This window comes from Pollicipes pollicipes, unplaced genomic scaffold, assembly GCF_011947565.3.
Source record: "Pollicipes pollicipes isolate AB1234 unplaced genomic scaffold, Ppol_2.1 Scaffold_7262;HRSCAF=8765_pilon_pilon_pilon, whole genome shotgun sequence".
Taxonomy (NCBI): domain Eukaryota; kingdom Metazoa; phylum Arthropoda; class Thecostraca; order Pollicipedomorpha; family Pollicipedidae; genus Pollicipes; species Pollicipes pollicipes.
The window spans coordinates 16,987,044-16,999,851 of record NW_023597055.1 but is presented as its reverse complement, the minus strand read 5'-3'; the positions used below and the strand labels follow the sequence as shown (position 1 = coordinate 16,999,851).

The 12,808-nt window shown below is 49.6% G+C and overlaps 1 protein-coding gene across 1 annotated transcript; it reads right to left on the bottom strand.

Annotated features, from left to right (window-relative positions):
* Positions 1 to 2,052: 2,052 nt before the first annotated feature.
* Positions 2,053 to 3,357, bottom strand: LOC119113509 (solute carrier family 2, facilitated glucose transporter member 6-like). Its single transcript, XM_037237813.1, has 2 exons — positions 3,188 to 3,357; positions 2,053 to 3,055 (listed from the first exon to the last, which is right to left on the bottom strand). The coding sequence occupies exons 1-2, from the start codon at positions 3,355 to 3,357 to the stop codon at positions 2,053 to 2,055; spliced, it is 1,173 nt and encodes a 390-aa protein (XP_037093708.1).
* Between the last annotated feature and the right edge of the window lie 9,451 nt (positions 3,358 to 12,808).

The following is a 12,808-nucleotide window of genomic DNA, read 5'->3' as shown; positions in this document are numbered from 1 at the left end:
CACCACGTCCAGAGTCGCACGCTATGTCACTTTTTAGCGGATTCTTCGCACGCTGTGGTGTTTGGTAAAGTGCTCCAGTTTCTTCGCGCCATAGATATCCCAGTTGTCTTTTCATCATGATACTAGGCTTGATCATCAAGGCTTGAAAGGGCGACTTGATTGATGCATTCGCCTGATTGGTGGCTCTGCATAAATTGATAATTATGGGCGCTGCATGACCTACAGAAGTCAACCCTTCAAAACCCCAAATCATCATCATCATCATCATCCAACATTTTACCTAGGAGAAATGGAGAATGTCCATTGCCCAGCAGCAAAGTCCATAATTTGTTTATACTCTATTTTACTTTTTGACTACTTGAGTTGTTCATGTAATGCGCTATGGAAAAGGTTACGAATCCTATTGTGCTTAGTGGAAGTTGAGTGCGTAGATTTGCAATGCAGAACTACACCAGAGTTGACAGGCTTGATAAAGAGCTCAGTTCCTTACGTTGTGTGGTTGTTCCTCCTTTCAACCGTCACTAGTATATCCAAATATAGGACGCGTTTCCGTCTCCTGCATACCGCATCGTAAAGGCTCAGTTGGTATTCTGATTGTTCCTAACTTCTAAAAATTATTCAAAGGCACATTGTCCGTTCGCCAATACTCCGTACGCTGCTTACATCAGATTTTAACGTCTGTTGACTACAAGGTCGTGCACTGCTCATTATTCCATGTTACGTGCAGCCTTAGCTGTCCTCCGATAGCGGTCTAGGACATGTGCTGCGTGACGTTTAAAATACGCTGGCAATATGCGTGGTGATAAAATTTGGTCAGCTTTAGGTCATATGACAATTAGAGACACTGAGTTCTGCAGAAAAGGCGGACTGTTTCAGACCATATAACATGTGCCATATCACGTAGACAAAACATATGTCATATCACGTAGACATAACAGATGCCATATCACGTAGACACATAATTTGCCATATGGCGTAGAGCATAAGCGTATTTGCGTGTGCACATTCTAGAACATATGGAAATAATTCGAAACATTTCAAACAAATCGCTTTTTTGAGAACGACTTTTTCACGGAGCCTCACGGAGCCTTTTCACGGTCTGTCTCGTTATTGCAACCAGTCTGTTCAGTTATCTGCCATCCACAGGTGGATTGGCTTTCTGGAAATAAATCGCATTGCGCAGGCAATATGCGAACGGATCTTCCTTGACAGACGACGACGCTTGAGGATAAGGAAAGAAAGGCACACACTTGTCGGGTTGTATTGCAACGAGGCATTCACGTCTAAAGCAATAGCATATAACCGGAAGCATTGTGCATGGTTTCCCCGGAATTTTGCGTTTCGCAATTCATCAATTCATCAATTGCAACGATCGTCAATTGTTATGTACAAGTTCGTGCATTTTCTTTTTGTTAGCTGTCACCAGAAATGCATGGCATTGAGCTGCGTGTAAACAGGATGCGTAATGACGCCTTAAAGTGTTGTAGACTGTTCAGCGGTTGGCGGCTGGCTACGCAGCCGCGAGAACGGACACCATAGTTTTAATTGCCGGGACGTGGAATTCGTCCCGGGACGTCCCATTGCCCGGGACGTGCACGTTTATTTATCAAATTATTTCACATCATGTTTGGAAACAAATTAGAAAGCGAACTCCTGCTTATGGCTGTAATGCACGACAAGTTCACAAAATGTGACGAAATTTATGTCGTCATGAATGATCGACAAGAGCGCATACGTAACGTCCTCAGGTTGCCGAGAAACATGAGATCTTTCAGTCTTTTCATACACGTTCTGCTATCGTAGAAACATAAACATGAGCTTATGGAATAAAGTCTCTCAGGAACTTTAGGTGCATTCCATCGCAACGTGGCTATGAGGCAATGAAACTTGCATCATTACAAACCGATTCTAATTTCCCGTGTCCATTCACGTGCTGCTGGAATCGGAAGCATTATTTCATTTCGGTGCATCAACGCAGGGCATCGATGGTTTAGAACCAGGCGGTGACTCAGCGATATGAAGTGGCGGCAACTCGGCTACCATTTCAACGTTCTAAAACAGATGCTGAATCTGCTCCAGCGAGAGACCCTTTGTTTCCTTCAGGCAAAATGTGGCAAAGAACACCTGGCACAGGCTTACCAGCGAGTGGATGACGAAGCCTCCACCCAGACCAATCCCATCTCTGATTAGTGGGTACAATTTTAGCAGCACAAATACATTCAAATTCAGCACAACGAGGACGATGTTCGCGCCCAAGGCGCGCGTTTTGTTGGGCAGCAGCTCGGTGACGTAGTTGAATGCGACGTTGGCGAGCATGCCGACAACGGCCACCTGCGTCAGGCCAGCGCCCGCCAGCACAATCCAGCCGAGACGCTTGTGGGACTCCGGGGCCAGGAAGAAGTACGCGGCGACCGCAGCGCAGCCAATGGCAGAGAGCACGCCGCCCAGACGCAGCACCGGTAGCCGGCCGTATCTTTCGATGATCATGCCGCCGGGCACGCTGACGACCGCGGCGAGCGCGGCTGGCAGCATGGCTCGCTGGTACTCGCTTAGCGGAAGCCGCACCGACGCCAGCACGAAGGCGGTGATGAGCATCAGCGTGGAGCTGCCGCACCAAGGCAACAGTACCATCTGGATGAAGACCAGTGACAGCGGACGCCACGTGCCCGGCTGACGCAGCAGCGTCCACATGGGCAGTGCGGCGCCGTCCGCATGTGCGTGCTGCAGTGAATCGTGGATACTGCATACCTCGGCAGCGGCGTCCACCTGCGTGCCACGGAAGAACTGTATGGAGCGCACGGCTTCCTCCTCCGAGTGGCCGCCCGAGAGCAGCCACTTGGCCGAGTTGGGCAGGAAGAGGAGACCGGAGAGGCAAAGCGCGGCCGGCACCACGCCTACCACGATGAACAGCACCTGCCAGTGCAGCAGCGGCGCCACGGCCACAACCAGCACCTGGCCCAGGCAAATCATGAAGTTCGACAGGGCGCTGAAGAGGGCACGGCGCTTGGGCGGCACAATCTCAGACACGTAGCCACGCACGCAGCCCTCGGGTATGCTGAGCGCAACGAACATGGCCACCCGTCCGCTCAGCGTCCAGCCGAAGTGGCCGCCGAGGCCGACCGCCAGCGAGCCGAGCGCGTACAGCGGCATGGTGAGTAGCAGCAGGCGCCGCACGCCTAAAACGGGCGCCACCGGCGCGCCCATCAGGCCGCCTAGCATGCCACCCAGCGAGGTGGCGGCGATCAACCAGTTGGGCTGGTCGGCGCTGAGAAAGCCGTCAGGATCGCCCGGCACCTGGATGAGGGTGACGCTGTTCATGCCGAAGTTCAAGCCGAAGGCCAGCAGCAGCTGACCCATTACCACCAAGGCCAACACCTGCAAGCAAGAATAGATGCTATGATGATGGTTTGTCTTTTTAATAGCTGTCTCCTGATATCCGAGACCGCAAAATATTGCGGTCTTTTATTCTTGTAAATTATGTTTCCTTTTAAAGTGTCCCTGAACTATCCTAGACGTCCTTGCGATCATTCTGGGACTGGCCTTTGACAGCGTCTATCACGTCGTCCTCATCAAGCTGGAATGGTGTGGGGTGTTCTCGGAATGGTTCCGGAACTACCTGAGCGGTCAGAAGCTGGTGGCCAGTAGTGGCTCGTTACCTTATTTCTATCCGACGGGGTGGCCAGGGATCCCTTGTGGGCCCAATCCCGTTCCTGTCCTCATCCATGACCTATCCAGCTTCCCACCCCACGGCCGCCTACTATCCTACGCCGATGACACCCAGCCACTGGTTTCAGTCAAATAACCCTCAAATGAGCCCCAAAAGACAGACTTCATGCCGATCGGCACCAAGCCCTCTACCACAAAAGCCGGCAACTTCCACCTCATCATATCTGACACAAACATTCATCCACGACCAACACCTCACCTGGGAATGCAGGTGCATTGGTGAGGTGTTACACACCCCCTCTCCCGTTCGGCACTGTGAAACAATCCTCGTATCCCTGTTCAAAATCCGACACCATTTCACTCCTGAGGTTTTGAAGCTCGTTGTCGAAATCCACGACTTCCCCCACATCATCTCCTACCTGTCCATCTGGGGTGGAGTCCGCTAACTAGACGGGATGCAAAGGGAGATGCGCTTCACAGCCAGGCTAGTGAGCGGTGTCCGCCGCAGCGATCACATTTCACTCTTTCTGGACGCGCCCGGCTGGTGCAGCGTCGCTGATCTTAAACGCCACCGGGACTGTCTGAATATGTACAGGGCACTTCACGTCCCCCAACCCCCCAGTGCACTGCATGCTCTATTCGTAGCGCGCGCCGAGTATTCCCAGCGCCAACTCGTATTGTTTCGGGCGGTGTCGGCTCGCTGCACTGGGCGCAAAATGACCCTAGAAGTCGACGCGCCCTAAAACCCACACCATCATCATCGGCTCGCTGCATCTGCCACGCTTCCGACTGCGCGGCCTGACGTCTTCAGACGTTGATTTTGTGAGGATACGCTAGTCTGTCTTATAGCTATTAGATATTTGATTCTCATAGAACACCTTGATTAGATTTGTTTTATGTTCGATAGCATCAGTTTTTGTATGATATCGTGACATAGAGCTGGTGGTCTCATGATCGTTGGCACTGTAAGAGCGCCCACTCTTTACTAGGAATTGTTTGATGCACTACACTTCACTGTGTAGTTGCATCCAATCAGAGCAGAGATTAAGGACTTTTCAGAGGAAGCAGCGCACTTCACCGATCTTGTACCGGTCGGGGCTTTTGCACCGAGGCATCGTCCAGCATTTGTTGGCATGTTGTGCCCTGTCGTCACGAATCGCTATTGGTCAAGGGAGATGTCTATGTATCAAAATGGAATGCGGTTATTGACGCTTAGCTCGTAAGTTAATCGGAGAAGTGAAGCTTGCTCCACTGTGTTGTTTAGTTCGAGCGGTTGGCTTTCGTTATTGACGTCTATGAAAATGCCCTCGACATATCGTGCGTAAAGTGCGGGACAGAGAGATGCATTTTCAAGGACTTTGATGGAGTCCCCTGGGACTACTTTTTGCGAACGCCTACATATGCCACGTGGAGAACAAAGTCCTTGAAAATGCATCCCACCGTCCCGCACTTTACGCACGACAAGACGATGACATTTTCGTAGACGTCAGTGACGAAAGCCAACTAATTAAACTGAACAATGCAGTACGGAGATAGATGTAATGCTGCTTTCGCTGCATGTCTTTATCAAAACTAGTATCAGTAGCAACTTCAAAATTTAATCTAACATTCTACCAAAAAGTCGTGGAGAATATCCATTGCCTGACAGCAAGGTCAATATCATATACAAATAGCAATATACACAATAACAAAATCCATCGTTTTTTCCGTTTCAGGCAGCCCAGAAACCCAGTTTAAACATGCATATACCAATCGCTGGGACGCAACCAAAGGCGCCCACGAGGCAACACATCTCATCAGGTTTGGAACATGCCCAAGGTGTGGTGGAGAGTATGGTCATTATGACTGGAAGTCTTAATCACCTTTTCACAAAGCGCATACGTCTTTTCCATAAGGGGAGATGGTCTCCAAGAGGCCCACATGTTGGAGGCCACCCCCAGTGTTGGCTGCCACCGGTTGGAATTTTGTCACGTACTTCGCTGCCTTGGATGTCGAACTCCTTCGCTGTTTTTTCGCGGTCAAGATCGGCAAATCCAGTCGTGAATCCAGCTTCAACGTGAGGCCCCGTCAAGTCCCGAAGGTGAAAGACGGCTGCTTTTGTGATGGGACTATCCTTTTGTCTCTGGCAGGTGTGCCCGGATTCTTTGTAGCACCACTTATCCTGGAATTGGCTGAATGCCATTGTCTAAATGAACATTTTGGACGCGTGCATGATATCGAAAGTTGCAGTTATGAAAAGGGCCCTCGGCAATGCGCCGATTCCTGATAACGCTACCGGGTATGGACGTCGTTGTCATTTGATGTCATATGGTATCACGTTACGCTACTGCCGACAATTCAGCTGCAAAAACGCGACCGGCAGCAACAAAAAAACAAACAAAAAAACACTCACCACCTCTGAATAAGAATTGCGAGCATGTTTCCCGTGGGATCACAAGATAAATGGAACCATTCCGAGTCCAAATCACGCTTTCAATCTTCCGCGAGTTACCTGTTTAAGAGTCCTTTCCATTTCGGAGCTGAACTGGTGCACGTCTTCGTTTCAACACGCCATGCCCGCGCGGACTAGCAGGCAGCTTCAGACACACGATGATCTGTAGATGGCGCTGGTCCAAAATCCGTACTGCCCACCAACCGGTCGCCGGCTGGGCGTCATTGTCTCAAGGCTTAAAGCGGAGGCATTCCGTGAACCAGATGTCCTCAAGGCTTCGTTCGGTGATCGGCACATGGGGACTGCTGCGCGGGGGCTTCGCCGTAAGTTTGATTTTCACATGCTCTATACATGGGAATGACGTCGCTGGTTTAGTGACCGCAACACGGCGTGGCCGCAAGCCATCAGGCGGAGCACCGCGGCAGGCGTTGTAAAACCTGTCAATTTGGTGGATAAGGTCGGTGACAAGAAATGTATATATCCACGCGAAGCTTGGTGCCAATAATTAATGCCTCCTAATGCCTATAATGCCTCCATGGTAATGCATTTTGTCACATAACACCAGCGAACGATTCCGTACGACTCTTTACCGTACTCTACGGCACTATGGTATCTTTTCTAGGTTTCATTCCAACCCTGCGACAAAAATATCCTGTGATTTTTAGTTGGTCGGCGGACTCGGTCACAGGTCGGCGACACATCAGTGTATTTCCATAGTCCGTCCGGTCGGCTAGGTGGCTGTTTTTAGCCGCCGACCCCAGTCTCCCGAATTAGACATTGTAATATACTGAAAAATCTAGATATGGAGATCCATCTGGTCGCAAGGGCATGTTCCAATCGTTGTGATGCGACCGAGATGAGGTGGCCGGTGACTTTCAATGCACTGCAACTTTGCAAGTGGCATTCGCGTTACAGTGCATGAATACCTGTCTAGGGTTTAATTTTTGACTTTATATATTTCGTTGGCGGTGCCGCGAATCAGCATCTGCTTTCAGCGACAAGAGGCATTGACAGGTCAGGGTAAGTCGGCGGATGATCTCATCGAGGTAGAAATTGACCTGTGATTATCCAATCCGTCTTTTTAAGACACCGAAGAGGCTGTTGACTCACTGAAGCGGTCAGAAGCGACCAGCCTTCTTCCCTTAGAAAAGAATCGTGATTTTAATGTCAAAGTCTGATGACATTTCTCATCAAAGGAATAAGATGAGGTGATAATAGTTCTTAAATGTCAAATTATGCCATTTTTAGTCTTGTCTTGATTGAGAACAGTTACCAGTCACCAGACTTGTGCCTGGTTCCCAACATTTCTTCCCGGAAACCGGTTCCTAGTTCCTGGTTCCGGAACCAGGAGGAACCCAGAAGCCAGTCTGGCAGTAAGTCGAAAGACCAAACAAGAACCAGGATTCGGCTTGACAATAAATAGAAAGATCCAGCAAGAACCAGGGTCCAGCTTGACAATAAGCCAGGAAATCCAACAAAGGCCAGGATCCAGCTTGACATGAAGACGAAAGATCCAGCAAGAACCACGATCGAGCCCGACACCAAACCGAAAGAACCACCGAGAACCAAGATCCAACGTGGATTGGAGACAGGAACCCAGCAAGAACCAAAAGATCCAGCCTGGCATTATGTTGAGGGATCCAGCAAGAACCAAGACCCAGCCTGAAATATGCATAGTGATCCAGTAAGAACCAAGATCCACCTCAGGCTTAAGATGGGGATATAATTTCATCAAGAACCAAGATACATTCCAAAATTATGTTCAGGAACCACCAAGAACCATATTCTTACACGGCTGACCCCAAAGACATGTACAGGCAGAGCATGCCGAAATGTAGGCAGGTGCGGGCACAACACGGCCGACTTCGCACACGGGTACAGACAGAGCGCGGCAAAATGTAGATAGGCACGCCCCGAGCACGGCAGCTGTGTAGACAGGTGCGGAATGAACACAGTGACTGTGTGGACAGGTGCGGAACGACTGCAGCGACTGTGTGGACGGGTGCGGAACGAGCACAGCGGTTGTGCGGATAGATGCGGAACGAGTGCAGTGACTGTGCGGACAGGTGCGGAACTAGCACAGCGACTGTGCGGACAGTTGCGGAACCAGCACAGCGACTGTGCGGACATTTGCGGAGCGTGCGCGGGCAGCCTCGCGGACAGGTACAGACCGAGCGCAGCGACTGTGCGGACATGCACAGGTAGGCACGAAGCTTCCGGTGTTCTTTCCTGGACAGCTCAGTATATTACAACTACAAAGCTGGTGGAAACATTTCACTCACTCCCCTCACCCCGCTCGCCGACATGGTTTCTGGGTTATCCGGCGCCAAACAACTGGCAGACAGACTTCAGACAGCAGACTTCAGACAGACTTCAGACAGCAGACAGACTTCAGACAGCAGACTCGTCAGGTTCGCCGTTCTCTCCCACCAGCGGCGGTAGCACGACCGTGGAGGCCAGGCCGTATAACATCGAAGTGCATTGTAATGGCTTACCGCTTAAGATTGTCGCGTTCATTATCATACCATACTCATCAAGGTTGTTGCGTTCATTACCATGCCCGTCGTTGAATATATGCAGTCGGCTCGCTGGTTGCACACATCTACCAGTAACAGTTTGCGCGCTATGGGTACGAAGACAGACAGATTTTCCTACCGCCCTATTGCGAATAAGTCTCGCGTGTCTTCCCTTTTCTTGCCATTGCATTTTCATGTTTTGCATCAGATGTTGGCAAATCACATTTTAATGTTTGCCATAGGATTTAACGTAGCTGCCTTGTTGGTTGTGTGCATATTCAGATAACGGCTTTCTCATTTTTAAACCAGCCACATCCACATCAGGTACGAACGTTCTGTTACGTGCTACATCGTGGTAAATTCGCTGGAATCTATCCGCATACATGATTATGGCCAGAGTACCCAAAGAGGCCAGAGATGGCGAGAACATTCCTGCCTAAAGACCAGCGAACCGTCCAGACTTAAGCCCCACAACTTTAGGCGGACACGTCGTGGTCGAAGGATTGAGGGAAAACGAAGACGACGTGGCAGACAGTAGGTGTGATTACAACGAATTGACCTCCTTGACTGTTCATATCATACTTCCAACGGCCGTGCTTCTAACTTTTACTCATCGCACATGTCCAGACGCTTTCTATATTTGATGTGGTTGCTTCGGCTCCGTATGCTACTGTGGGGCCAGGGAAGGTATGTGGGATCCAAGCCTGTAGCGCAATTCGGCACCGTTCAAATACGCCTGCGGTGGCTGCAGGTTGCACGGCTTATATACTGTGCAACGAACTTTTTGTGGCCGCGACCGACTGCAAGATTATAATAGTGACGTGTGCACCTCACGTGTACATCCCAGGTGTACATCCCACGTGTGTCCTGGGCACCAGGAGGGCAATGCTTCCGTCACTGTGTGACAGGAACGCGTGCGCGCGATGAATGGGACGGCAGTCGGAGAGTAGGTACCTGTTGACTCGTATTTGGGAGCTCGTGCAATGCAATACAACATTGTCTTGTCACCAGCCGTTGGAACGATGTCTCCAAGATTCCCGAATACAATAGTCATGCTTGGTTTGGCGGGGGAGGGAGTTCTTGGCCACAGCCGGTTTTCTTGTTGTCCCACGCCCCGTCGGGAAGCTCCACCGATCCTGGACTGGCGGTGTGCCAAATGAAACCATCGAAATGTATGCTGCTCACGCATGCTTGTATGGGCATGTAGGATGTAAATTCTCTTCTTACGGAAGCCTTTCGAAACTTTTTAGAAAGATTCGATGATATGCCTCATGCGGACACGATGTAGCCGTCCGATACCCGGCCTGTGTCCCTGTTAAAAGGTTGCAGTATTTACCAGAGGTTGTTTACTTGGACATGGACATGGTGGATGGTAGATGATCATTGGCTTAAGCGACGCTCAAATCAAACTTTGTTCCACATACCAGCGATCAAAACAATAATAGTGCGACCAGCATCAAACGCGGTTAAGCGATCCACACCATGGCCAGGCCTGGCATTATCCTATAAGTTGGATGAACCAAATACATAAACTTAAGAAGCAAACGAAATGTTTGTAACGGGACTTGTTTCGTATTCCAAGCTTTTCCTGAGTTAGATAAGCGTGTTTTAGCCAATGAATGTACACAAATGCATGGAAACAATGATTTCCTCGGCTGTTTAGTACATGCTAAAACTTTATCAAAATATCCAAAAATGGAAGGTTTAAAACTGTTCAGCGGCTTAATCCCACGTAAAACAGCTAAAATCGTTAAAAGTATGGCCGAACATATGTTACACCCTGCACATTAAGTAAATGCTCACTTCTTGACGATCAAAGTCTTGTCATAAACTTGAAATGCGTGACACTCCTTTTTGTTCAGCCCTGTGAGGCATGAAAGCCGTGCTAGAATATCACCAGCTGAACGAAATTTCACTAGATCTTATGGCTTTGCCAGAGGAAGGCCAATCCAGCTTTTTTCTACGAAGGTGACGCGGCGTCGGGAACGATGCTATCAGATGGGACCCTGCCGCGTCCGAGGTCACCATTGGCCGGGCATCTTTGTTCCACGGCATGGGAGCTCCAGGAAATACGGCATTTTCGCCACCCAGGGGGCAAAAAAACCAACACAGCAGGCAGTGACTTAGACGGACAGCACTGCCGATCAACACTGGCAGGCCAAAGGCCAACTGGCAGCGACCAGGGTGCTGCTTAGCCAGGTAACATGGAGAGGAGGCAGACATTATATATTTATAAGCATTAGGACATTGGGGTACATCATTCCATACACGGGTTAAACGTGAGGTGTAGATGGATTCAGGTATCCCATTATAGTAATGCAGCAGTGCTTCAAAGACGTTTTGGAGCGTGTCGTTCGTCCGGACTATTTTGGGCATGGACACTTTAGTTAAAGTGAATAGTGTGATTGCATAAATAACGAAAAGAGCATTAAAATAACGGATATGAAGTGATTCGTGTCTGACATGATCTTCGCAGGGAAGCCGTTGGTAGTGAATCGACTTATAAATTCATGTCCACGCTTACGCTTAAACTTGGCTTCCATTGCTAACAGGGAAGAATAGTATAAGGCGTGAGCATTTCATGTCCTTGGCAAGGCTTTAATCGCCAAGAATTAGACATTTACTTAGAGCGCGTGGCGTAAAGCATTTTCGGGTATTTTCGCGATACCTTTTTCAAATACGATTGATGTGTTGAACGGTTTTTTAAAACGCGTTTGTCAGATGGTTTAGGGAGTTTTATCATGTACTTAACCAACAAGGAAATTTCACATTACAATAACTTATGTAATGTAATTTTGTTGATCTTAAGTGTCTAAAACACGGTTTTCAAACTGAGAAATAGGTGACATACGAAACGAGCATATGAGCATTTGTTCCTCCAGTCTATGCCTTTAGTTCGCCCAGGTTCTAGGATTATACCAGGCCCAACACCGATGTGGATTGGTCGACTGCGGTAGACACTCGCCGCACCAACATGGTTCGCGGCATCGAGCTGTGGAGCAAGACGGGCTTTGAGTCTTATTCAAATGAGTTCGTCATGCTCTCAATTCATCTGAATTAAGGCAAAAACACGCGCATTAAACTGAAAATGTCAAGTATGACATTGGTTTGGACGAAACGCGGACATTCGTGGAGAAACGAGAATTCAAAAATCAGTATCAAATCACACTTCACCAGGCTAGCAAAATTTTGACAATTCTGACATTTTGAGGACAAAGGCGAACTACCTGGGAGCCCGACGCTTCATAAGCTAAGAGATCTGAAGCCTTGATAGCCAACAAAAACAATTTTGCTTCGGTCGTTCAGGTCCTTTGCTCAGACTGGAATAATTGGTGGTAAAGTTTCTTACACCTTTTAGGTATACTTGTAGTTTACATGGGTATTGAATGATTGCAGACAACTAAAAAACCGGCTGTATGTTGTGCTCGCGTTTGTCCTCGTTTTCACTCGTTCAAAAAGTCAACGTCCGTCTTCGAAAATCTCTTGTCGTTATTCCCAACACCAGCCAATCTCCAATCTCAGCAAACCGCACCACACCCGCACCCTCCGGCCGCCATCCGCTAATACCCCGCGGTGCGCGCACTGCCCGTACCCGCCGGAACTGCTCAGCTGATCACACAGCTCCTCTGCCCTCCGGAACTGCTCAGCTGAGCCCCGACCGCCACATCCCCTCTCCTTAAACTAGGTTTCTAGTACATGAACCCAAGATCACTGTACGGCCCTAAACATAAAGTGTTACCGACAATCAATCACAGTAGCCACCGTGCAATCTCACAAATAAAAGAACTCACACTTCTCACACTGTATGGCAGGTGAACCAAAACACCTGCACACTCAACTTAGTCCAGGAAGCGTCGCGGACGTCTGACTTCATGTCCAGACCTCGTTCGTGACATCACTCCAGAACCAACACGCTCGGGTGCCACAGGTGGCGCTACCATCAACCCTCCATCCGCTCCAGACGGCGCCACTGGTAGGACAGCCTCCGACTGCGGCCCCGGTATCTGTACTGACTCCTCCGGTATCGCCGCCAGCTGCTCCGCCGAGTCCAGGAAGCCCCCAGTGGGAAAGTGATCGGCCGGTCCGTCCCCGGCTGGTCCGCCACCGGTTGTTCCGCCTCCAGCTGGTCCACCATCCGTGGGTCGCCTCCAGCTGGTCCACCATCCGTTGGCCCGCCTCCAGCTGGTCCAACATC